This window comes from Megalops cyprinoides, chromosome 24, assembly GCF_013368585.1.
Source record: "Megalops cyprinoides isolate fMegCyp1 chromosome 24, fMegCyp1.pri, whole genome shotgun sequence".
Taxonomy (NCBI): Eukaryota; Metazoa; Chordata; class Actinopteri; order Elopiformes; family Megalopidae; genus Megalops; species Megalops cyprinoides.
In genome coordinates, this window is record NC_050606.1 from 3,825,188 (window position 1) to 3,849,910 (window position 24,723).

The window sequence follows — 24,723 nt, forward strand, 5'->3', positions numbered from 1 at the left end:
ATTCAGTCATTTACATTATGAGGTCATTTACATTCTAAGTCCTATTTTTAAACATAAACTATATTTAAGATGCAGTGAAAAGTACGCTATAATTTTGAGTGTTCAAGCTTTAAAGATATGAAGGCAATATAATTCGTGACTTAACTATTTTCTGCAATGATGTTTTTGTGTTCAAACTCTAAAGAATTTGACACATTTCCCATGTTTTCCTCCGGTGTGGCTGCTCTTTTCAATTGGTAAAACGAAAGGAATAGGCCTTACATTTTTTTTAAATGACTGACAGCAACCGGTGGATATCGCGATGGAGAAAAAAAAATCAAAACTTGAATGTTTACATCTTGGTAAAACAGACAAATATAAGAAGTAATAATGTTTTGAAATGGGAGAAAACGTTTAACGGTATAACAATCCAAGTGAGATCCCTCCGATTGAACTATGTGAGGGAGCAATTAGCCACAGATGCTCCATGCTTTAAAACAAAAAAGTGAATTTCAGAGTGTTTATTATTTCGTTACTTATGCAGTAGTGTTTAGAAATGCGAATATTCGCTATTGATTTTGTCATATTGGTAAGCATCACTTTAGAAATTGAGATAAATGTACCCATAATTCTTTATGAAAATAAAGAAGAAGATGAACGTTTCGGATTAATTACAGTGTTTGACATCCAGTTTTGGTAACGGACAGTGTTACATTTTCTTCAGTCATATCTAGGGCTTTTAATTGCCTTAACAACGTGTTCCATTTTACGTTAAATCCGGCTTTTCGGCCGACGGTTTTCACGCACAGTGGTTTTCAAAACATTACAGTATAGATAGGCCTACCCATTGAAATTATTTAATAACCATAGGACTATACAAACGTATGTTAGAAGATTTATTGTGTCTTCAGAGTACCCTGTCCACGACGTTTGGACCGCCTTCCCTGGGTCTCGTGCTGTTTTATCGAAAAGTTACGGGTTATAATAAATCCTCTCTCTGGCGCGCGGAGCAGAAAGCATTAATTTTGTTCCTTCTACGTTTAGCATTAATTCCGAGGGTGCAGAACCGACTTGCTAATCGTATAAAGTCCAGTTCAACAAAAATTATGCATTAGCAATTAGCCAGGCTATCTCATGAAATTCATTGAATGTAAAGAAACGGACGCTTGACATAATACCCGTTAAAGAACTCAGGTGAGCATACGCATTGCCTGGAGCACAAGTTCTCAGAATGTTGAAATACTTACGGTATTTTGTAAATAAAGTTAATACATAATTTAATGCTTTTGTTCAAAATATTTTAATAAAGCTTTCCAATACAATGTCAGATACAAATATCTTGATGCAGTCCTATTTTGACACATTGCATATGTAATGATCATTTGTATTGTTTACCTGGCCACCAAGGTACGTTTTAATGACAGCAAATGATGTAGATACACTCCCAACAGGCAAACCTAAAACGTTACTGGAACTTGAAATATCGACGTCACCTTTAGAACTGGTTTGATTCTACCTTCCAATCTGACTTCAGCTGAGAACCTCGCCTGACCCAACGGTGAGGTCTCGTTGGTTAATAATACATCAAACAAACAGTAGGCTATGCCATGCAGGCAACATTAATAAATACACAAATTAACCACAGACAACAAAGACATCCAAAATAAATAAGGTTTGGAAATAAAACACCTGAACAAAATATCCGTCAAAGATTTACCGAACTAAGTATCATCCAGGTAACCCGTAGATCATTGTCCGTAGTGGGACTGAATGCTTCGGGATTAAGAATTTACACTCGTCCATATCTGTAATATTTACAGCAGCGTACCTGCGTTATCTATGCTTAATAAAGAGGGACTGTGTGTGTGCATGTACATACATGCTCATAAAACCATAAGATATTCAAACAAACAGATATCACTGGGCAACCAGGCACAATTGTTCTTTAAACCGACCTCACATTCAGTGAATTTCGCGCACAGTACAAAAAGTGTTTTGGATGATATGATTCCTTTTAAGAATGATGTATGTTGCAGTGCGGATTTCTGTCTCATTACTGTGGTTTCCTCATTCATATATGGAAAAGTTTTAGTCCTTTTCGGTTGTCCTTTTGCTACATCTAAGGCTTGTCCATGCATTCTTTGTAGAGGTTAGACGCCAAGCTGCTGAAAAGGGCGCATTTCTCGGGACACGAGGAAGCGGCAGCTCCGGCACCGAAGGGGTAACCGCTCGGTTGTTCGTAGCTACCCAAACCCGCACTGTGACCAGAAGAGGCAGGCGCAGAAGGACCAGAAACCCCCTGGCCTTGGTTGAGGTAAGCCACCAGCCGTCTCATTTCGTCCAATGCCTGGGCCTGCATGAGGATGTAATTTTTGGCCAGCAGCAGGGTAGCGATTTTGGAGAGCTTCCGCACGGAGGGGCTGTGCGCGTAGGGTATCACTGACCTCAGCTCGTCCAGCGCGTCGTTCAGGTCGTGCATGCGCCTCCTCTCGCGCGCGTTGATGTTCAGCCTCAACACCCTCTGCTCCTTGTTCTTCCTACCCGCAGATGCACCTCCGGGCGCCGCCGCCGTCCTGTCTGTCATGTGAACAATGTCACATCTGTCGTCGCTGTCATCGTCTGGACTCTGTTCCCCGCCGCTGCTCTCCGCCACCAAAGCCCTGTCGCCGCTTTCCACGTACTTTTCGCACAAAGACCCGGTCGGTAGACCGAGCGCCCCTGGCTGGACTGGGTCCGAGTCAGTCCGATCGAAACAACTGAGTGGTGATTGGCGGTCCCGCGATGGATGATCAATACTGGCATCTGCTCTGAACGAGGACATTGTTTTGCTTGAGACGGCGCTGAGAGTTTTGTGGAAAGTTGCCCCCTCCGCTCTCTCCAAGCCCGTATTCCTATGCATAGTCCTTTCGGGGTCTGCTCTCCTCCCGCGGTCGAGCGACCACCACTGGCGTCGTTTCAAAGTTTGCAGCCACTCAAGTTGATCCTGATACCTGTCAGGTGACCTACGAGGCGGCAGCTCGCGCTGTGGCGCCGTCCACTTGCCTGTATCGTGCTTTGACTCGCCGGCACCAGATCTTGGGAGCGCGCAGCTGCAACGGCAGTCGGGCGTCTGTTACATCCTTTCTCCAAGCAGGTTATTATTATGAAGATTCGCCCACCGGGACTGCGCTCTCTGCCCAATCAGGTTAAAGATTTAATTAAATGGGATTAAAACGGTATCAAGCAGGCTAAAACCGAGCGCTATCTGCCCCTCCTCTCAGATAGCCCATTCCCCTGATCTGATGAGAATTGTTCCTCGCAGGAATACAAAAGGCGTAGGTTCTTTAAAAAAAAAAAAAAAAAAAAACACCACCACCATCTGCACACGCATCTGGCTGCGAGTGTTTGGGAAGAGATCTGTTAGTAGTCTGACAACTGTCTTAAAAATGGCATGTGACGACTTTCACCCCTGTGATCACAGCAACCGCTTTTGTGTAGCTTCAGACATAGCTAGGCTGTACCAATGGATGCGAAGGGGCTTCTTAACATGTCATACACAGACAAACGCCTCCCTTTCCGGCGGTACCCAACTCGTTTTCACTTTTGTCTTTTTCAAACAGTGTGTTTATCAGCATTCCACCATTCACGTTTAAGTTTGTATTCATATTTCTTGCTGCGATTGGTTTTAATAGAACGCCGGTCTATGCTAACAAGCAACCTGTTATTTCTCCATCTGTGCTGAATAGCTCATTTCAGGTGTGACACTCTGACAGAATATTTTTTATCTGTGCAAAATGGCACAGATAAACCCACTCTTGAAAACGGAGGCCACAGATGATGGTTGCGTCAACAACCTTTTAATTGTGCGGCTTGCGGAAGGCCGCAGGTGCTCGTTTCTTTTCATTGCCTTTCACTGATGAAATTCTAATTCTCGTTGTACCATATGGTTGAACTATTCCTCTGAGATCCGGTCCAAAGGGGCGGGGGGTCGCAACGTATTAATGTCTGTAATAGAATCAGAAATGAGTTTCCACAGACCCGGTTGCAGGAGAGATTATCATAACAGGTGGGGGTTCGTCCATTGATCAAGGAATAGGCATTTTTAACGGAAACCTGGGCCACCGGGGAACGCTTGCTTGTCGCCCTATGAGCTATCCGAAAGCTCTTTTACTAAATTACTTTTATAGCGCTGATTTCCGATGCACGGGATCACTTCCTGTCACTTTGCACACAAAATGTGTCGAAACATGTTTCCAAAAGTGCATGTAAGAGTTATTAATGTATTATTGTGATTTAAAGGTAAGGTCAGAAAACGAGGCAAAATAAGTGATCAAACAGCTGAGTCGGCAGTCTGGGGTATCGGCATCCATTTCCATTCCTGTGTTTTTTACTATTTTACTGCGTAAAAATTAAAAGCACGAATTTTGCCACATTTGTTTTTGTTTTTGTCGGTCTTACGTTCAGCTATCGTGAGTGAGATGCTTTGACTTTGACATAAATTGGGGTGGCATCGCCATCTAGTGTCTGTAGCTACTTGCTGCAGACGCCAGAGGGGGATCTGTCCAAAAAATACAACCTCGTCCGAGACGCCCTGTCCACAAATATGACGTTCTTCTAGCAAATCTGTACAAATTTGGTTACTGTTAGCGTTAGGGTTAGGCTTGGGGTTAGAGTTAGGGCTGGGGACGTCACATCCCTTGACAGAATCGCTTTGATGACACTGCCCTTTGTGGACAGGTTTGCCTGACTGGAGCCAGACTGCTCTTTCGAGTGGTGAAGATATTTCCTCCCGACAGTGCTGTTGCTGGATCTGTATGAATTCAGACAAACAAGGAAATATAAAGCTGCATATCTCACGTCGCTTCTCAAGCGCAGGGTCCGTACAAAATTGTCAAGGGCTGCGAAGGACCTAAGCGGTCTTACAAAATACGTAGCCTATAAGTTATTTTACAATATGTGGTTCAAATATTGACGGGGCCAGCATGCTGCAGACGTTCATAAAACGTAACTCTGACGTGCCCTCCTGACGTGGCTGCCGTGCATCTTTCAGGCGTGGGCTTCACGGTTGGTGTTGGCGGTAAAAGCGAGCCATTTAAGGTCATTTAAGAGGAATGAAAAATGCTACATCAATGCCATTCACTCTATCACATAAACCCCCTTTTGCACGTCATTCACCCTTGACATGTCAAGTAGACATTTAAATTACACGTTGCTGTGTGCTGGTAAAGGTAGCCTACAACAAAAACATGTCAGGGAAAGACCGAAGGGATGGGTTTTTCAGAGAACCCATTGATATTCTATGGCCTGAACCAATTTAGGCATCATTTCTTCGCAAAAGTGCTCATGTCTTCTTTCTTCATTAATCACCTGTAAGTCATTCTGTTTATAACTAATGACAATAAATAGCGTAATTATAAGTACGCCCAGTTCAAGTTCGTTTTTAGCCATTTTTTGATTAAGTCTGAGGTCGGTATTTTCATGGTTTTCCTTATGATATTTCCAGTTGGAAGGTTTTTGAAAGGAATTTTCAGTCTGTTCCAAGCACTACTGTAAACAACACACTTATATTAGCACAGGTGACCTTTCTTACCCTGTCTATGAGGCGGAACTGTCAAGATTGCTGTGTGATAGCTCCCCTTCCAAGGGAAGAAAGGAAACCGCAAAAAGGAGACCCACTCATGTTGCAGTAAGCCACTATTGCCACGAGATGGCAGCACAAACCAAATTTACACGCACCAATCAATGTTTATGGATGACGGGCTTCCAAGGAGTGTTGCCGGGCAACTGAATCCACAAACTTGAAACAGTGATGCTCAGTTTGAAGCTGTCAGCTGTCAGCAGTGACTGATTTTTGGATTGGAATTTAAACACGTTCTCGGTGACGTGCATGTCTATCTGTCTATCTAGCTATCTATCTAGTGTATGAAATGTCATTTGCGATGATATATGATCACCATCATCTTGACTAAACAAAAAAGGGAGAAAGTAATTCCATCGTTGTGTGGAGAAATTGTAGATAAATAAAACATTACTAACTCAAAGTGGATGTGACATTACAATTCTCATGTGTTCTTCTCCAGCTGAAGACTAGTGTAAATTACATATTCACTTTGCCATTCGTTTCTGCTGGAAAGTCCTCCGTGCACCATACTGAGGACAGGTGAGTAATGAACAGCCTTTAACAGGCCTGGTGAATAATTTGTCATTTCTGTCACTGAAGCAGCGCAAAGCTAAACAATGGATGGGTGACGGTGCTCAAAAACAGATGGACAAATGAACTACGCTTTTCTTATGTCAGCTCCTTGCTCTCGGAGAACCGCAAAGCAGGGTGTTCAGAAAATTGGGTCTTCTTGGGTCAGTGATGGTTGTTTGAGCTGCGCGTCTGTATATAAAAGTTAGCATGGTGATTGACAAGTAGCACAACCAACGGAGAGAGAGAGAAGCTGGAGAAGACAACCAATAGTGTTATACACAGCTGTATCAACAACCTTATATACGTATACTGTGTTTACAGTGTATACTGACATTATGAAATGTGTAGCTCAATAGAGCAAAGGAGGGCTGTGCACATATAAAACAAGACTATAGGAGAACAAAGCACTATTCTGCAAAGCACAGGGATCAAAAGCACCACTTAGATCCTTTTTTGGATGAGGATCCATTCAAAGTCACTGCACTCCTGAGAATATTCTATTTGGAATTTCCATGAAAGGTGAATCACTGTGGTGACTAAAATACGTACCCAGATTTTTTTTCTGCTAAAAATATGTGTCTATAATAATATATCAAAAATATTTTTTCTGTACAAATAAGTAATATGCCACATTAAAGCTATGTAATTTACCCTGCATAAGGGTGCTTGTGAAGGGAAACTGTCACCTGTCCCCCAAAAACTGGGGAATTGTTTGAATGTGAATTGCTAAAATGTTATACATTTCAGGGCTCTCTTTGTCTTCCATCCAATTCAAATCCATCAACAGGCAGATCTTGTTACATAAATGTAATTCCGAACAGGTTAATTGTTTAACGTGTAATTGTCATTGTCTGTGTGTGAACTAGCTATTGGTTAACGAGCCACACCTGCCCTACTTATCAGGCGTTAGATGCAGGTGTGCTCACTTATTTCTCTCCCTGAGTGTGTGATCAGGCTGGTTCCTTTGTTTGTGGATTTTATTAAAAAAAAAAAAAAAAGATTGTTTTTGGTAAGTATTGGCCAGCCTCTTTACAGTGCTGTAAATGATTAAATAAGTTTTGCACTAAGGAATTTATTTTTGATGCTTAAACACCAGTTATAATTTTACCTTTAACAATACAATGCTTTAAAAATAGATATATGATGGAGTTTGACAAATATAATATTGCCTCACCATGTCTTTAAACCTTTAACATTTATTTACCATTTTTTAGCCATTGTTACCAGTTAAAAATAATACAAATGAATCAAAGCGAGACTTTTTTTGTCACATGCCAAATGTTTAAGCACCACCATGGATGATCAGAAACACTTTACAGTTGATAGAATTTAAAAAATGAAAACACTCTTGTGGTTTTAATCTAAAGTATAACGGTGTTCATGGGTAGGTGATGCTTTTTTGAAGTGTCCTTAACTGCTGTAAATCAAAATGTTTCATTAACGCATGTATTTACACACCACAAAACACAACTGAAAGTGGCAATTAATTGCATCCTCTAATTTGAATATGCAAATCAATTTAATGCATTATTGCAGAACTTCAGGGCCACTAGTGATATATTTACATAATTATCTGGGCATACAACTACCAAAAAATGGATCAATTAATGATGCCAAAAAATACTGGAAGTGAATACTTGTGTATTCGTGAATAATATGTGCATCACAACAGTGATGCAATGAGAGATTCCTGACATACAGTATGTATAAATTGTGGAATTCAGTTCCTAACTAAAGGCTTACACTAAAATATTAATGATCAACTTTATTCAAAATACATAAATTTTCATGGTCAGTGATACCTGCTTCTTTTTATTTATAAAGCAAATATATCTGAGTGGCAGAAATGTGAGATCTGAGAAAAGGGCTAGAGGCTCACAGTAAACCCCTTGACCTCATAGGGCCGACAGAGTGGGAGAAAAGTAGAGAATTTTCATTTTAAGGCATCTTTTCATTGGAAGAGTTTTGGCATCTGATCAAGAGACATAATTCAGCCTTCCGTTTTCATAACTTCCAATTTGTTGACAAAGAGCACAGTGACCTTTATTCAGCACTGGTACTTAAGCATGTTTGTTTGTGGTTTGGAGCCTCCTTGTTGAGGCTGAAGACCACACTCTGCTTTTATAAAGGGATTCAGACTCCGTAGTAATCAGAAACCATGCGAAGCATGTACTGCTATGTCTTGGTCTTATTTTTTTGCTCTTTTTCATGCATATTCTGCAGTATATTTGTACGTGATTAATATTTTTCAGGAATTATATCTTGGGAAAACTCATTTCATCTGTACATGGTCACTTCAGAGCAGTCTGTGTTTATTCACCAGACAGAATTGACTTAATATTTATGTTAATATCTAAATTACCATCAGGTTTGCTGTTTTCATTGTATAATATTTAACATGTGTAACCTGGCTGTGGCAATACTGTATACTGTGAAGCACAATTTCACTGTGCTTTGGGTCCCTCATCAAGCGAAAGCTGGTTAAAAACTCACCACAGTTTGGTTCCACATCTGAAATTGCACCATCTGAACCAACCTATGGTGTCTTGGCTAAAATTGTTTTTTTTTTCCTAATGTTTTTATTGGTTTGTTTTATTATAAGAGATTGGGAGTGAGCCCTACTTGCTTCAGCCATGACAAAGAAGACAAAGAAGAAGTGTCACCAGTGAGAGATGAAAGAGAGGATGTTCCCCCATTACAGGTGAGCACTGGAGTTCGGAATGTCTGACTCCGGATGAAACATGGCCCAAACACCCCCTGTGAATGCTGTTCATGGTGGTGGCAAATTTGAGGAATTTATTGTGAGAATGTACCTCACCATTATGGCACATGAATGGTCCCTGAAATATTTAAGATGCAACCTGAATTCTCCTGAATCAAATTTTGTATTTGTTGGCACTGTATTTGTGGACATAATTCTGTTTTATCAGAGGAAATATTTGTCCTGTAGCCTGCAATCCCATGCTACCCTGAGCCCTAGAAACTGGCCCTTATTCAAAACTTGACTTCAGAGGAGTTAAAACTCAGCTGACACCTTTATGTATATTTGATTATTGCCACTATTTAATATTATTATTATTATTATTAGTAGTAGTAGTAGTAGTAGCAGAAGTAGCAGTAATAGTTTTTATAGTAGCAGTAATGATAGTTGTAGTAGGTATTAGCCTTTCCTTGACGGTTCTTCGGTCTGCGTGTATTTTCTTCAATCACCGCGGGGAGGCAGGAGAGTGCACGAAAGTCGTCAATATTATTACGTTACAATAAAAAAATAAGTAAATTTATGTTGTAGCATTTGCGGGAAAAATAACTTGAGTCAATGTTCAATCAGATGGGTTGACTGCTGTAGTTGTTACTACGCACAAATACGTGGTAATTTCGCAGGTTAAAATAAATCTTTCAGAACTTGTGATCGCGCAAATGCACGTAGGCTAAAAAAGAGAAAAACAGAGATTCGTACAGAAAAGACAATCCCTTTGTGATGGTCTCCATTTCAGCACAAGAAGGCTTCATGACAATTCTGAAAATATTTCAGAAAATTCTGATTATACCGTATGAGTGATGCAAAATGTCTGGTGTGCACAGCTGAAAGGGTGTGCGGCGCTTCACTTAAAACTTAAAATGGCTGACACTCTCTTTATTTATTTATTTTCAGCGCGCCATTATAGAACTTTTTTTATTTTTAAAGGATTTCTTTTTAATAGCCGATCAGGATGTTGTGTCTCGCTGCTAGGTCCCAGAAGTAAATGTTAGATTTGGTTTGCTTCGACCTGAGTTGCACCAAAATTTGCAGCAGACAAGGGCCATTCTTGCCCGCCAGAAGAGGGAATATTTGCAGCGCCCGAATAGTTGGCCAGGCGCAGAGTTCAGCACTAGGAGAAGCGGACAGCGCTTTAATGTCTTGCTACACCTGTCTGTGCCGGCCGTGTTCGCCTTGGTGCCTTTCAGCAACAGTAAACGCGAAAAAACATGACAGATCACCATTTCCTTGTTTTATTTTTATCAGTAAAGGGCTACATATATACCTTGACATTTACACTGTACCCTGCAGTCGTTTTAGTTCATTATTAATAATTGCAGACTGGTCATGTTGTCACTCATAATTTTATTAAGAGGAAGACGAAGATTTAAAACAAAAATAGAAAATGAATTATCCATTGTTCGAGCCTTGTCATAAGGGTTTTTTTTTCAAAGTCCCTTTGGTCGCGAGGTTTAATTGGCGCGTGCTGGAGGCTGAAGGCCTCGCTCTTGGCATTCACCGCGTGCCTTAATTGTATGACATTAAATCAAGGTCCGCTGTGAACACGGAGAGCGAGCCTAGGATCAGAGGGCGGCTTGCGTGGTGAACATCAAACGCAGCAGCGTCGTCTCCATTTGCATCCACATATTTTAGAGAGATGATTAAAAAGGCAAAAAAAAAAAATGCACGTGGGTTCCTAATGTCGAGGCACGGTGTCCACCAGACATTCCAAGATCACTCCAATCACCTCTCCCATTAATTTTTTGCGAATCCGTAGTTGCCGGGCTTAAATGGCGTTTGTCTATTCCAAACGACCGCCAAAGTCCGTCTGTTTCCAGTATTCTGCGAACGAAGGCGAAATCTCGCCTGTGCAAGCATTTACTTTGCAGAGTCCAACGCAACAAACCGCATTAAGAGATTACCCGTTTCGGACGGCCATAAATTCAACGCTATGCACGTTGGCTGGGCACTTTGACCACATAGGGTTAAAGCTGTTCCCAGGCGCTGGATTTTTTTTGGAGCTCGATTCAGAACGGTTGCAAGCCAGAATCCAGCCCGGGTGAAAAGGGGCGGTCCGTTTGATCTGCTTCAAAGGCTGTCTGCTTTGACAGCGAGGCATAGACGACAAACCCTCAGTACCGTCCGTAGCCCCCTCCAAAACACCTACGGAAAGGTAGACACAAAAAAAAACATTCATTAATCTCACATTCGAAGTCATGAGTAAAATCTATTCAATAAACGACACATGATAAAAAACGGCATATTATGGGAATGCAATAAATGTATTTTCTTTTCATATCCTTCATAACAAGCCAAAGACCGCATTAATTCCGTCGAGCAAGAGAATGAATGTGATCTCAGAACACAATTTTCAACAAAGCGTCCCACTATTCCCCACTTACACGCACACGATTCGAAATGACGCTCGTAGAGGAAGACTGACCGAATGGAAGAGGGATGGAAAAGAAAAAAAAAATCTGACAGCAGGTCATAACAGTTAAGATGCCAAAGCGACTCTGTAAAACGCAGCCGCGCAGCCGATCGGCGTTCCATCTCCAAACTGGACCCTGTCAAATTCGAGAACTGCGTCCTGTTCCACCTCGCGCGACAGCCGACAGAGAACATGCTGCATTCTCAGCCCGGTTCATTCCGGGGCCAAGGAAAATGCTCGAATGGATTTTTTCCCCCATTAGCATACCTTTAAAATTGCACCAGTTTACTCCGGAGCCTTCCCTCCCGTGCGCTCAAACCAGACTTTGAGATTAATGGCTCTCCAGCCAAACAAATACGGCATCTGCCTTCAGCAAAAAGAGGATTACGTGGGGGGTCGGTGACGTCACCAGGCAGACAGATGTTTGCTACCAAAGTCCCGATCATCTCCCGGTGCCCTTGAAACTAAAGCGCGTGCGTGTAAATCCCCATCTCGACCCGGACAGGCTGTTCCTCACCTGTTGTAATTTGGCGAATGCATTCCATTCGCTCTTAAAAAAGAAGTATTGGTTTAATTTTAATTTCACATTCGTCGGTCTGTGCACAAACGCACGCGCGCATTAACGTATCTTCTGCCTCTAGTCCCGCTCTATGCCTCTTAAATATTCATAACGTCTGCGCATGCATGGAACAAACAAATGTTTCAGTGTAGCTGGAAATTCTGCTTTAGATTTAATGAGCAGAAACATTTTGAGGCTGTCGTTAAGGCATTTTGTATGTAGGCAGTGGATAACCCATTTACTGTGTTCTGCAATATAAAACTGCATTTCACTGAATGTATGTAGACATCTCTCTTTCAAACATACACAGCGATCGCTGTTGTTTATGTATGGTTTTTCAACCCAGAAATAATATTTCGACCTACTTTTATTCCGTTTCGCTGTCCAAGGTTTTGAAAAGGAACACTGTACCGTCCTCCACACAGTACTTTCACGCATCACACACACGCGCGCGCGCACACACACACACGCACACACACACTCCCTCTCTCTCTCTTACACACACATACACAATAAACACATACGTACAGGTCATGCCAAGTCATACCACAAATAATGTAATATTACTTTTTAAAACTGAACCTGGGATAATTATCCAAAAAGGATAAACTTATGTTCAACCAAAACAGTGATATAAAAACACAGAAATAAGAATGCATTTTGATGACCACATTTTGACTTTTGCTAGGAAAAAAGCCATTCCTCTTTATAAACACGCTGCAGTGCTAAACCGTGCACCATGCAACTTCACATTACTGCTTTTGCCATCCACGTCCTTCTCTTCTGGATTTTATAAAGGCACGTGCGGCCTGTTACAGAAAGTATATATAGCACACAAGCAAGACCGCTTGCAACTGCAATCATGAAGGAAAGTAGAAGCAGTATCAGTGATTGTAGCAGAAGTTGTACATTTGTTACCAATACATGTATAGTTTTATATGAATATGTCAATGATATGTGTGGATGTGTGCGTGCGTACGTACGTGTTAGTAATACATCATTAAACTGCACACAAAACCTATGAAAAAGGTTCAAAGGAATATGTATTCTATCGCGCCGCAATAACGCCGCAACTCGACACCCTTGGCCTCGTTCTGGATTATGTAACCAAATTCCTAGCTCCGCACGTGTGGAGATGGATAAACGGATAGCTAGATGGCTAAATCTTTATCATTGGAACAAGCACTGGAACACTACCGTTGTCATTCCCGGCAAAAACAGTGAGGATAGTATAGAAAATAACATGTTTAACATGAAAGCTATGTTCCGTTATCCTCTTCGATACTGAAATTACAGGGCGAAGCAAAACTAACATTAACTGGTTTACTGTTACAGAACAGGTACAAGCACGCATTCTCGGAAATATTAATTTCTCACAGCTTACATTAAAGAGAACACGCGTAAAATATCCATACTTACAGAAACAGGGCTTTAATGGTCGACACCATGCTCGATCACACATGGCATTCTTGCCGAAATGGCAGTCCACATGCTACTTTGGGACGTGGTTTAATCGAAGGGTCTGCAAGAGAGATGCTGTTTGTATACCGCTTCCGCCATTAACGTGATTGCCTGTAATCGGAATCAGGAATGCTCAGTCCCCGTTTCGCGAGCTGCAGATTCCGTTTGATTCTGAAGCACCGGCTCTCGCGGCAAACCATGACTGCATTTTTTTTCCTTTTTCAAAAGGGGGAGGGCAGGTCGGTCCATGCATTACAATGAGTTAAACCTCGCTTTCCCTCTCGCCCCCTCCCCCGCCTTCTCCCGCACACACAATGCGGTATATAGCGTACAGTTATCTAGAAACCGCTCATTGTCTGCACGGAGAAGAGCAGTTAAAATCCCCACTGAAAATGGTTTCGCCGAAGTTATGTTCGTTTGTTGCTTATCTGTTTGATTAATGACTTAAATGTGTTATAATATCGAAAATCTGAAACCCTCAAATCGTGCACACTGAGATTACTGTAAATTGAACCTTCGTCCTTATGTGTTTTATATCAGATATATCTGTGATATGTCTTGTATATTACCCACCATATAACGTAGATTTCTTAGCAGCAAATAATGCATTTTGCACATTAAAGTCCATCGTTGAAGTATATAAATTATGGTGGACGTTTCCTGAATCCACCTTGTCTAAATAAATTGTAATCCTGCAAAGGACGAGATTAAAAAGATATAAATAGCACGGTGTCAGAGATTAGGGAAAGGAAATTAGGTCTTCTAATCCGAAAACTATCAGTGATTTGCTGTCCGTGCTTTGTCCTCGGAGTTATGTGTACTCACCAATTGTAACCTATCCAACAAATACTAAAATAATGTGAACATTTGGATTCATCTTCAGCATTTTGTCAGGGTGATTTCGATTTCAGGTTGCGCAAATACGCTCTGCTTTGAGGCCTAGTGTAATTACGAGTGGATCATTTCATCTGTTCAGATGGAAAATATATATATATATATATATAATACAGGGCTTTTCTGTTGAAACAAGATTAGGGTAAACGACGTTCACAACGACAAATTGAATTTTGTTCCCTGCGAGTTCGAATACGAGAGTGAAAAGAGTGGTGTTCGACGTTGCTGGGCAGTGCTCTGCTGTTCCGGCTGTCCTTCTGCACTGGTTTATGGTTTAGAAACGGTATTCACCCTTTGAAGGGATTAGCCTCTGTCATACCTAAACATTTCTAATCGTTAGCGAGCTGTACCTGTCTATCACATACTGTTGTTGCATTCAGCACAGACCATACGTGGGCCACGACCTGTGAGGGGGAAGTCCAGTCTCGCTATGGCTTTAAAAATAAACGACTGAATACCACCTGGCTCTGTGTACTTGTCTGGTTCTGTGAATATTTTTTTGTCACACCTTTTGTGCTGAAGAGTCAGTGGTTCTGCGCTGCGCACTCTAGCTCTCCATCCACTGTTTCAAAAATTATTTTTTTTTATATCCTGACGTCGAATTGGGATTTAATCTTTGAACTGAACAGATTTGTGATTCTTAAATTAGACACAACAGAAAAAAAAGGTTGTATAATTTGGTCCACTCGAAATACTCCGTTCAGATCAAGTCTGCATTTATAAACTTTAAGCATAAAGCTTCAAAGGGACGTTTTGGTTATGTAAATTGCTTCTGATGCACATTAAGACTGACTTCATGAGGGGGGAAAGCGATTGACGCATGATCTAGCTTGCTCTCTCTACACACAACAGCAGTGTCACTGTCAGAGAGACGAATGAGGACAGAATACCGAAATATAAAACGCCTTATTATGTAGAGATATCTATTTATTTTGCAGTCGTGCCATAAAATATTCTATTTTGTGCATCAAGCTCTGCCATTCGCAATTCCGTTTTATGTCACTGCAATTATCTCAGCGGATTTCTTTTTCACACAAGTCAAAGAATTGGCTTCAGGACCATATTATGCTGTGTTACTGGGCTAGATGACTGAATGCGGTCATGTGCAGAAATGGTGTATTAGATATTCAGATTCCACTCTTTCTTCCATGTTTTCGTTTAAATGTTACATAACATCTTTCACAATGTAGTCTGGCTAACATGATCACAAATTTATTTTCGTTTGATTTAAACATTGTTTCAAAGGGACATGCATTTCGAGGTGGATCCCCATATTTGAAATCTAATTTCTTAATTTTTTTTTTTTTTTGTGTAAATCGTGATCAATTAAAATTAGTACAAGATCGGTACCAACTTGGAGATTTGAACGAACCATATTAATCGGGAGAAAAAAATAGCTAAATATCGGAAAACAACAATACAGCAATTTATTCTAAAGAGCTTATTTTCCATGAGAGAGAAAAAAAAAACATTGTTGCTGTTGAAACAATGGGAACTACGAGGCGACTGCATTGGTCCCGGAATGAATAGAGAAGCCGCGGGATGTGCGCGGGTCAGTGCCCGGGGTCTCCATACCAAAGCCCCTTTCCCAGCCCGCCACAATAAACCTGCGCGGGGTCGAGGCTCCGCGGGGTCACGGGGCATCGCCCATTGTCCGGCACTTCACAACAGAAACACATTTATTAATCAGCACTGAGCGGAGGCCCCTCTTCATGTGGGGGGGAGGACAAAAAATAAGGGGAGAGAGTGAGAGAGAGCGGGAGAGAGGGAGAGGGGGAGAACAAGAATCAGAAAGAGAGGGACGAAATGCTGACCAGTCACTCCAGATGTACTAACACAGGCCAGAAGTAGTAACTTGTAAAAGTTTGCAGTAAGACGTTTGATTTATAGAAATGCCGCAGGACTCGCGCGGGGAGTGACGGGGATTCGCGTACGGCTTCAAGTAGGCTACGAGGTATTTCGGGATAAATGGCAACAGAGTGATAGTTGTTGAACAATTAATTTCGGTTTAACTTTTACTGGGGTTGGATTGTTGATCAGTGCACACTTAAATAACATGAATGTTTTACTCAGGATCTTTAGATTTGACGGAGTTTGAATTTTTAGGTAAAGAGGGTTCACGGGGGTGCATTACCCTAAAACGAACCGAGTAGAAAATATTTTACTGTGTCGTATAAATGAAAATAAAGCAAAACGAAAGTCAGGGTGTGGTAGATTAAACGGTACTTATCATGTCACGTAAATGGTAACAGTTATTTGATTTGAAGGTAAAGTGCATTGAAATGTTAATGTAAGTAAGAGGATATTAACGCATTCCTTTGATCCTACTTCATTTTGTTTCTCTGTTAGTTGTGAATTTAAAGCTTCTTTGAAATGACCAATGGAGAATAATTTCTTATGTCTTATTTATAATTATTTACGGTATTGAATTTCATTATTTAATATCATAACCTATAAAATGGCAGAGTGGTGTACGTAAATGGAAAACCATATAATTTTGATTAAAGCTAACAAATATGAAGTTTCTGCTCGGTTTACTCTTCAAAGACGTTCCTATTCTCGTCGTATTGTACAAATATAATCAACAATCATTCTGCAAGTAATAAGTGGTTAAGAAACACAAAAATACTTATTCACATAGTCATATTTGTGTCAATCAGTAGCCCACAGAAAATCTGGTAACAGTTACTGATTTCAGATCAATCTGACATTGGCATGAATGTTAATAATAACCATTTGACAAATATTAGGCTTCAGGCTGCAGATGATGTTTAATCCAATCTTTATAATTTTATGTGCATTTTAAGAAAAAAAAATGAATGAGACTAATGTATTCGTTTGTTGTATTGCGTGAAGTGAAATTCACTCTTTACGTTTTACTATTCACTGCACCTATGGTAGTTAAACTGTCATAGAAGTTTTCCAAAGCTTAAGGTCTGCACTACTACTGTAACGCATTTTGTTCTGGATATTATTTGAATCGACATTAATTTATTCCGTTATTTCCAAGAATGATATTCTAGGCTGGGACGCTCTATATGCAAATGATTACCATCGCTTAAGAATGTGGCAAATTTTAAATGGATTATTTTGGGAGTTAGCTGAGATATAGCGATCCTAACCACCAAGACAGTATCTTTCTGTCACCGAAATTACAGGTGTTGACATATTTTTTGCTAATGTGGCTATCATGACTTACACATACCTTTTTCTTTATTAAAAAAAGCTATTAAGTGTATTCACGACAGCAGTGTGGTTAGCGAGATGAACTTTGGATGAGGCTCTTAGAGGTGTGACTCCAGGAGGGACAGTACAGTTGTACCCACGAGGAATGAAATATAAATCGAATTGAATCAATGAGCCTCGTGGGAAAATGTATGCTGTGCAGTACCCGATTTTCCCACTCCTCCATAAAATATTAAACATTTTCTGACACCTGCTGATACTTTACTGACACTCTGATCTGAGATACAGGTAATGATATGTGACCTGTGTGTGTGTGTGTGTGTTTGTCTCATCAAATAAAAAAATATATATATTGCCCAAATTCATGGCTGCCTACATATCTTATGTATCAGAGAGCTGGTCATTTACTGAAGCAGCTCAACTGGAGTACGTTGGACACAAGAGCGATGTCCCACCTGGAAATCACATCTTCCACATGCTGGTTGCAGTTCCGGCCCCGTGACTGCCGTACCACACTGCTGTATGTGTGGGACATGACACTGAAGTCTTCAGTCCTCTGGCTGAAATTACCAATGTGTCTTGGACATATCTCTTACATTTATGCAATACCACAGTCCAGACAAGAATTCCATAATTAATATTCTTTGATTTATATTAAATATAATTGTGATTGTATTATGCTGAATATTATCAGCATTATATATATATATATATATATATATATATATATATATATATATATATATATATATATATATATATATATATATATATATATGCACAAAAAATTGTTCACCTTGAAAATCATTGTACAAACACGCTATGAGAGTCATTGGAACTGGAGTTAAATTCCTTGTATGTGTAAAAGCATACTTGGCTGATAAAGACTGATTTTGATCCTGAAAATGCATCACGTTAAAGGAGCAAGCAGTTAGTCCAGGGGCTTAATCCCACCTAAATCTCCAGGTTCAGAGGCCAGCACTCTTACCACTGGGCAGCATTCTGCATTTCTGTGATGGGTTTTTTTTTGTGCCCCACTATGCCAAGGCTGTGAGTTTAACATGCATTATTCATGATCTGCGGAGCATCTTTCTCCAGCTAAAACAATAAATCCAAATGCAGGGGTTGGAGGAAAGGTGAGACCAGTCATCCATGGAGTGTTTCCCCCCATAGTGTGTGCTGTCCTGGGGTCAGATTCAAACGTGCTTCATGGCACTTAAAAACTGAGGCAGTCTGGCAGCTTAATATTCAATGTGAATGTTAGTTGGCGAAAACCAAAAAATGTAAAAAAAAAAATTAAAAAAAAAGTGGTATAATTGATTGCTGCCTGGGGAGTTACATATTCGAACGAAACATGTTGTAGCGTTTCCCACTGCATTTCGCTGTCTGAACTCTCGACTATGTGCTGCTTTGTACTTTTGGCCCTGGATAGTCCTTGTTGCATGGCCTCTTGATAATGCATTATAGAGCAGCTACCAACAGGCACACATTACATATTATTAAAAAAAAAAATTGAAGAGCGATCATAGTTATATTTTTCCAAAGGAGCATTAGAAAGGGCATTTAGGGTCCGTGGAGAAACGGTAATGAGGAGATGATATTTGGTTTGAAGTGTTATGCATTCATAAATCTGTCTCGCAAAGAGCTGGTGGCTGTGCTTGCCTAGCTAAAGAACCTCCCTTAGAAAGAAATCCCTGAAATTCTTACATTTTTTTTCCAGATATTGTAACAACGATTTCAAGCTCCAATCAGAAATGGCTGTTAAAGAGTGATTGTAAGTGAAACTGCTGAATGTTGTTTGTGGAGAAGGTTCTAAGTGCCCTTTAAAAGGATTTAGAATTAGGGTGAATCCAAGCTTTCGAGCCCCCTAGCCTGGCCCTGATTCCACCAGTGGTGTAAAATAGCCGTCACAGGGCAATCATTGGGCTTCACACTTCTACCCAATAAAGAGCTTTTACATTCACTCTGCTTCTGTGCAGCAGAGATGGAGAAACACACCCTAAACCTGTGCGCGTCTGTGTATTTGTGTGTATATCTGTGTGTGTGTGTTTGTGAGTGCATTGTATACGTGTGTCTGCTGTGCATGTATGTGTGTGTGTGTGTGTGGGGGAGTGTGTGTGTGTGGGAGTGAGCGTGTGTGTGGGAGTGAGTGTGTGTGTGTGTGTGTGTGTGTGTATGTGTATGTGTGTGTGTGTTACTGCATTGTATACGTGTGTGTGTGTGTGTGTGTGTGTGTGTGTGTGTGTGTGTGTGTGCTGTGCATGTATGTCTGTGTGTGTGTTAGTGCATTGTATACCTGTGTGTGGGAGTGTGTGTGTGTGTGTGGAGGGTAGGAGAAGGAGTTAGGAGGTTTGTCTGTGTCTGTTTCTCCCTCTCTTAGGCAGGTGAAACCTCAACAGGGAGGTGCAATGTGGGCAGCTGTTAGTCTATGAAAGTCACAGCACAAGCCACCTACAAGTACGGGGGAGAGGGCTTTGTAGCGCACTGTGGTCAGTGAGTCTCTGAACATCCCTTAACTGCATCACTGTTGAATCTGAATTATGAATGTACTCTCTGACAACCTTGCTTTAAGAGGTCAGTGAGCAAGAGAGGCACTGATGTTATTGGTCTTTCTATCTTCATAATTCAGCAGAATTGAGCTTGCTGGCATTATTGCTTCAAAAAAAAGAAAAAAAAAACTAATATACGTCAGTGATCATCAATCCAACTATTTTATGTACTTTTTTCTTGCCAGACAGTGCCTTTGGTGTGTACTTGTGCAGATTTATCCACCAAATGCTCATTGTGAAGACACTTATTTGCATGGGTAGAGACACACAGTGAACTACAACTCCCAGCATCCCCTGACACAGGAGGGATTTTTGAGGGACTACATTTACATATACATATATTTACATATGCAATGTAAAAATGCATGTATTTTATCGTATTATGATCATATCTATTTGATTTCTGATTGGTTCCCATTAGCATGGCTGTGCTGTCTTCCTTTCACAGTCGGACTCGAATAACGCAGTTTTTGTTTCTCTGATTTCATTTATTGGCTTAGCGAACTACGTCCTTCCGAGATTCAGCTAATGTCTGTAGACAGAGCTGAAATGTTGCTGTAATTATTATCTTCAGATTTATGTTAGCTTTCTATCAGATTAAAATATGTGTCTATTTGAAAGGCTAACATTGTGAAGTGCAATAATCAGATCATGATAACACCTTCGACTGACAGACAGAAAGACATACTGCCAGACAGAGGTGAGTATCCTACAGCAGAGTTCATTGGTACACTTTTCTGGCTGTGGGCTAGCGCCTCTCGAAGAAAATCTGACAGAAATAAATTAATAAATACACCCTCCATTCACCCTACATCCACATATTCATTTGGAGGCAAATGCTGACACAGCAGACTGACCGCAGGTCAGCGCTTTAATCAGATTTTTAAACACAGAATCAAAGATCTGGAAGAAAAGGTTAGTGGAGGAAGGTCGATAGACACTGCTGCTCATTAGGAACACGTTAAGAATTACAACTGGACTGGTGGCAGAAAACCCAGCCACAGCAATATTGGCCTGGTAGTGTTTGAGATTATTAAGGCCCATTTGTGCAAGATATTTCCTACACCAAAGCACCTTAACTTTCTATCACAGATCCTTTGCTGAGAGCATTCATTTGATATGATATCATTACATATCAATTTCATTTGATATGTAATGATATCAATACTTTGTAAGTATTGATATTTCAGTTTTGCTCACAGAAATCTGCTTCAAAAGCTAGTTAACATGTGTAATGAGATCCTGGTGATTAAACAAGCATCTCTCACAGACTACTTGGAAAAAAAAGCCCATGACATCTTGGCAGATAAACGACAACATCTACACTAAAAAATACACCCCTATTGGAATGACACCTTAGAGTCCCCACCATAACAGTTAGGGGCTAAAAACAAATATATTTCAACTGAAATAGATATTTTTAAAAAGTGCAGAAATCTTGAACATAAAATGGGGTCAACAGCAAAATATTAAAATAAGCATTTTTCTGGCATTTTATGTAACAAACACCGTATGCCACACACATTGCATATTGCTTTGTAAGGTTCTCTTTGTAAATTTCAAAGCAGTTGTCTAATGCTAAAAGCTATATTATCAGTTTGTGGAAACAGCAGTCATTAATTTAAATGAGTAAATCATGTTTGATGCCGTCTGATCTGATTTGGGAGGGATCGTAACCCATTTCCCTTTTAAAAAACACCAGAGTCTCTCCAGCTGAAATCGGTGAGTAAAACAGTTTTGGCAGGTTTTGAGCTGTTGGTCTCAATTGCGTTTTTTGTAAATTGAGTGATTTGAAACGTGAGAGGACGGAGCAGACAGTCAGTCAGATGGGGTTAACCACCCGAACTGCTGTTCATCAGAGCGATTTGACTCTGAGCAGAAATGTAGGTCAGCTGGTTCCATGGGTTTCTATTTCTAGAAGAACACCATTGCGCACGGCAGAACGTCTGTTTCACAGGCAGGGTGCATTTCGAGTTTCAATATTTTACCTAAGCCTGATATAAACTGGACATAACCTGTGAATATGCCCGCAATCTGATGCATTTGTGGTCACAGGGCTAATATGAAAATATCCTCTAAAAGATTTGCAAACCGTAGTCATACATGATTTCAAATTTCTGCCTTTAAATATGCTTTTAAACATGATTTAAAATTATTTATTTAAACTGGGTGCGCCATAATCCGATAAATAAAAATAAAAAAAAAACATTAAAGCCATGAAATTGAGCATTGGACTTTACTGTATTTTAATGAGCCTAAATGGTTTGTGTCCCTCATCTAGGGTAATTCGCCGCAATGATGCCAACAGAAACATATAACTGACAATACGAGGAGAGATTTGTTTTCGAATAGCTCTTATCGCGGTGGCTTCCTGAACACAGCGACGTGCTGTCCTATATGCGTACCGCCATCCGAGTGTCGGAATGAGACAACTGTATGCGCCTGGGGTTAGCGATGATCGCAGTGGCTGCCTACACGTGAGTCTCCATGGCAACTATCGCGGTTGCCGAGCAACCGTGCGGGACACTGAAAATGCCCAAAGGCTTACTAAAAATATATGAGCGTTAGACTCCCTTCGTGTTTTACGCGCACAAATCGTAAACGCTGTCGAACTGCAAGCCTCACTGTACGGACGGGCACTCTGGAACGGGGTCAGGGGATAGCTGGACTGTGTTTCAGATCAAACGACCCCTTGGTGGTACGAAACACTTTATGGGATAGAGGTTGGAGATCACATTGTAAAGGGACGGCGCCAGGGGAAGACAACTTCTCTCCCTCTTAAATGAAATGATTATGTATTATATAACATATAAAATTATTACATGAGCTATTCACTTGTCTTTGTATCATTGCATATTTTTTTAGGTGCAGTAATATATGTCCCCAGCGTGCCTGCATCACTGGGAGACGGGATTAGGTTTTGGTGGGGGTTCTGTGTTACCGGAATGAGGGGGGAAAAAAACGAACCAAAAAACACACACACACACATTTAGGAGTGCATGAACTTGAATACCTTAGATCTCATTCTCTCTCTCTCTCTCTCTCTCTCTCTCTCTCTCTCTCACACACACACACACCCACAGACACAGACACAGACACAGACAGACAGACAGATTATTTTATGTACAGTTACGATTGAAATTTCAAAATAAAACCCCGCATGAGTAGTGGGGAAAAATGACGACAAAAATGGCCTGAGGCGAAGGTCAGAGACGCAGGCCGGCGACCTCCCCTCTCTCACGGGGGGGTCAGAGGTCGTCGCTAACGTGACGAGGACGCGGGGATGCGGAAAAGCGGGTCCAGCGCGCGCCATCTTTGCAGCTCCGGCCCGCGCGTCGCGTCTCGCGCAGACCCAGGTTAGCGCACACGCGCTGGAACAAAGCATTCCATCAGTGGCGTGACGACACGGCGCGCGGCCCAGCTGTTTCTGTTTGCCTTCTAATAATAGTGAGGGGGAGAACGGAGGAAGTGCCTGGGCATAAAATATTTAACTGTTGTGACCCCATAACAGGAAATAGATGAAATATGGCCGATGGGGAGATGCAGCAATAGAGGAATATTAGTGTTGATATTTGCGCACATTTGTCTGTGTGGGTGCAAATACGTAATGATACATGATGTAAGCGTACAAATGATGTATTTTACACAAGTATGCATATATTTCGAGCAGACCATAGACATCTGCAAATGAGATTTGCTATAATGCATTTGAGATCCAAAATGAAATTATTCATCTTTTTCTTAATGGTAACTACACAGATCCAACAATGTTACAGATGTGTCAAGGGCTGAAACTGATTGAATTATTTTGGTAAATGTGCTTTACACATAATACATTTTTAAAAAAAAATAGATTGGGTTATATCCCTAGCTAATTCCGTTAAAAAAAGAACATTGCTGTATCAGCTGGCCCACGGCCAGAGAACCCCCGGATCTCATGAATAATTCAGGACAGAAGAAACATCTGAAATTCAAAATGATGGGCATTTACCCACAATGCCTTGCGCGCTTCTTATTAAAGGACAGCACCTGCATTCTGGCTGATAACGCTGCTCTGTCAGACAGCTAGCAGCAGCTACAGTGTGGGCTTCAGGGCCCACACTTAACAGGGAACGTCTGTTGGTCGGGAACACAATGGCTTGTTATGGGCCAGATCAGATGCTTTTAAAAAAGAGAGAGGGGGGAAAAAAAGAAAAAGAAAAAGAAAAGAACAGCTTTCCTCAGGGAGGGTTGCTGTTGTAAGCAGAACGATCCTGGATGCCGTGGGATGGGAAGTGGGCGGGGGGGTGAGGGGGAGGGGGAATTTTTGGCTTGATGCCAACTTCGGCGTGTGCCCGATCTCTTATCCTGCCTCTGATACCCGGGCTGACAAGTGCCCCGCACCTCGCACGCGGAGAGGGGGGGCCGGGGTGCCACTGGACCACTGCCAGGACCTGTGCCGAATCGGGGGGTTTTCTGTGGCCTGGCAGAGAGGGGTGTGGGGGGGGGGGCATTCAGACCCAGTGAATGTGCCTTTGTCTCAGAGCGCCCTGCCAGCCAGGGTCTAATGAGGGAGGCCTTTGTCACCGGGCTCTCAACATCAAGTGGGCTGGTGGACTCATTAACCTGACTGCAGCGCACTAAAAACACACACGTGCATGCACACACACATACACACACGTACACACACACACACACACAGGCGTATGAGACTGGCATGATAGCACTCTCAGGGCTGTTAGAGGGGCCTGGTGCCCTGGGGGGGTGCTATAGTGT

General features: G+C 41.3%; 1 protein-coding gene across 1 annotated transcript; it reads right to left on the bottom strand.

Moving 5' to 3' along the window:
- Window positions 1-1,758: 1,758 nt before the first annotated feature.
- LOC118770883 (class E basic helix-loop-helix protein 22-like) lies at window positions 1,759-3,240 on the bottom strand. The gene has a single exon (XM_036518645.1). The coding sequence runs from the start codon at window positions 2,876-2,878 to the stop codon at window positions 2,099-2,101; it is 780 nt and encodes a 259-aa protein (XP_036374538.1). The 5' UTR covers window positions 2,879-3,240; the 3' UTR covers window positions 1,759-2,098.
- Between the last annotated feature and the right edge of the window lie 21,483 nt (window positions 3,241-24,723).

Excerpts from the sequence above, each read along its gene's own strand:
- LOC118770883 (XM_036518645.1), bottom strand. The coding sequence starts at position 2,878 with ATGCATAGGAATACGGGCTTGGAGAGAGCGGAGGGGGCAACTTTCCAC.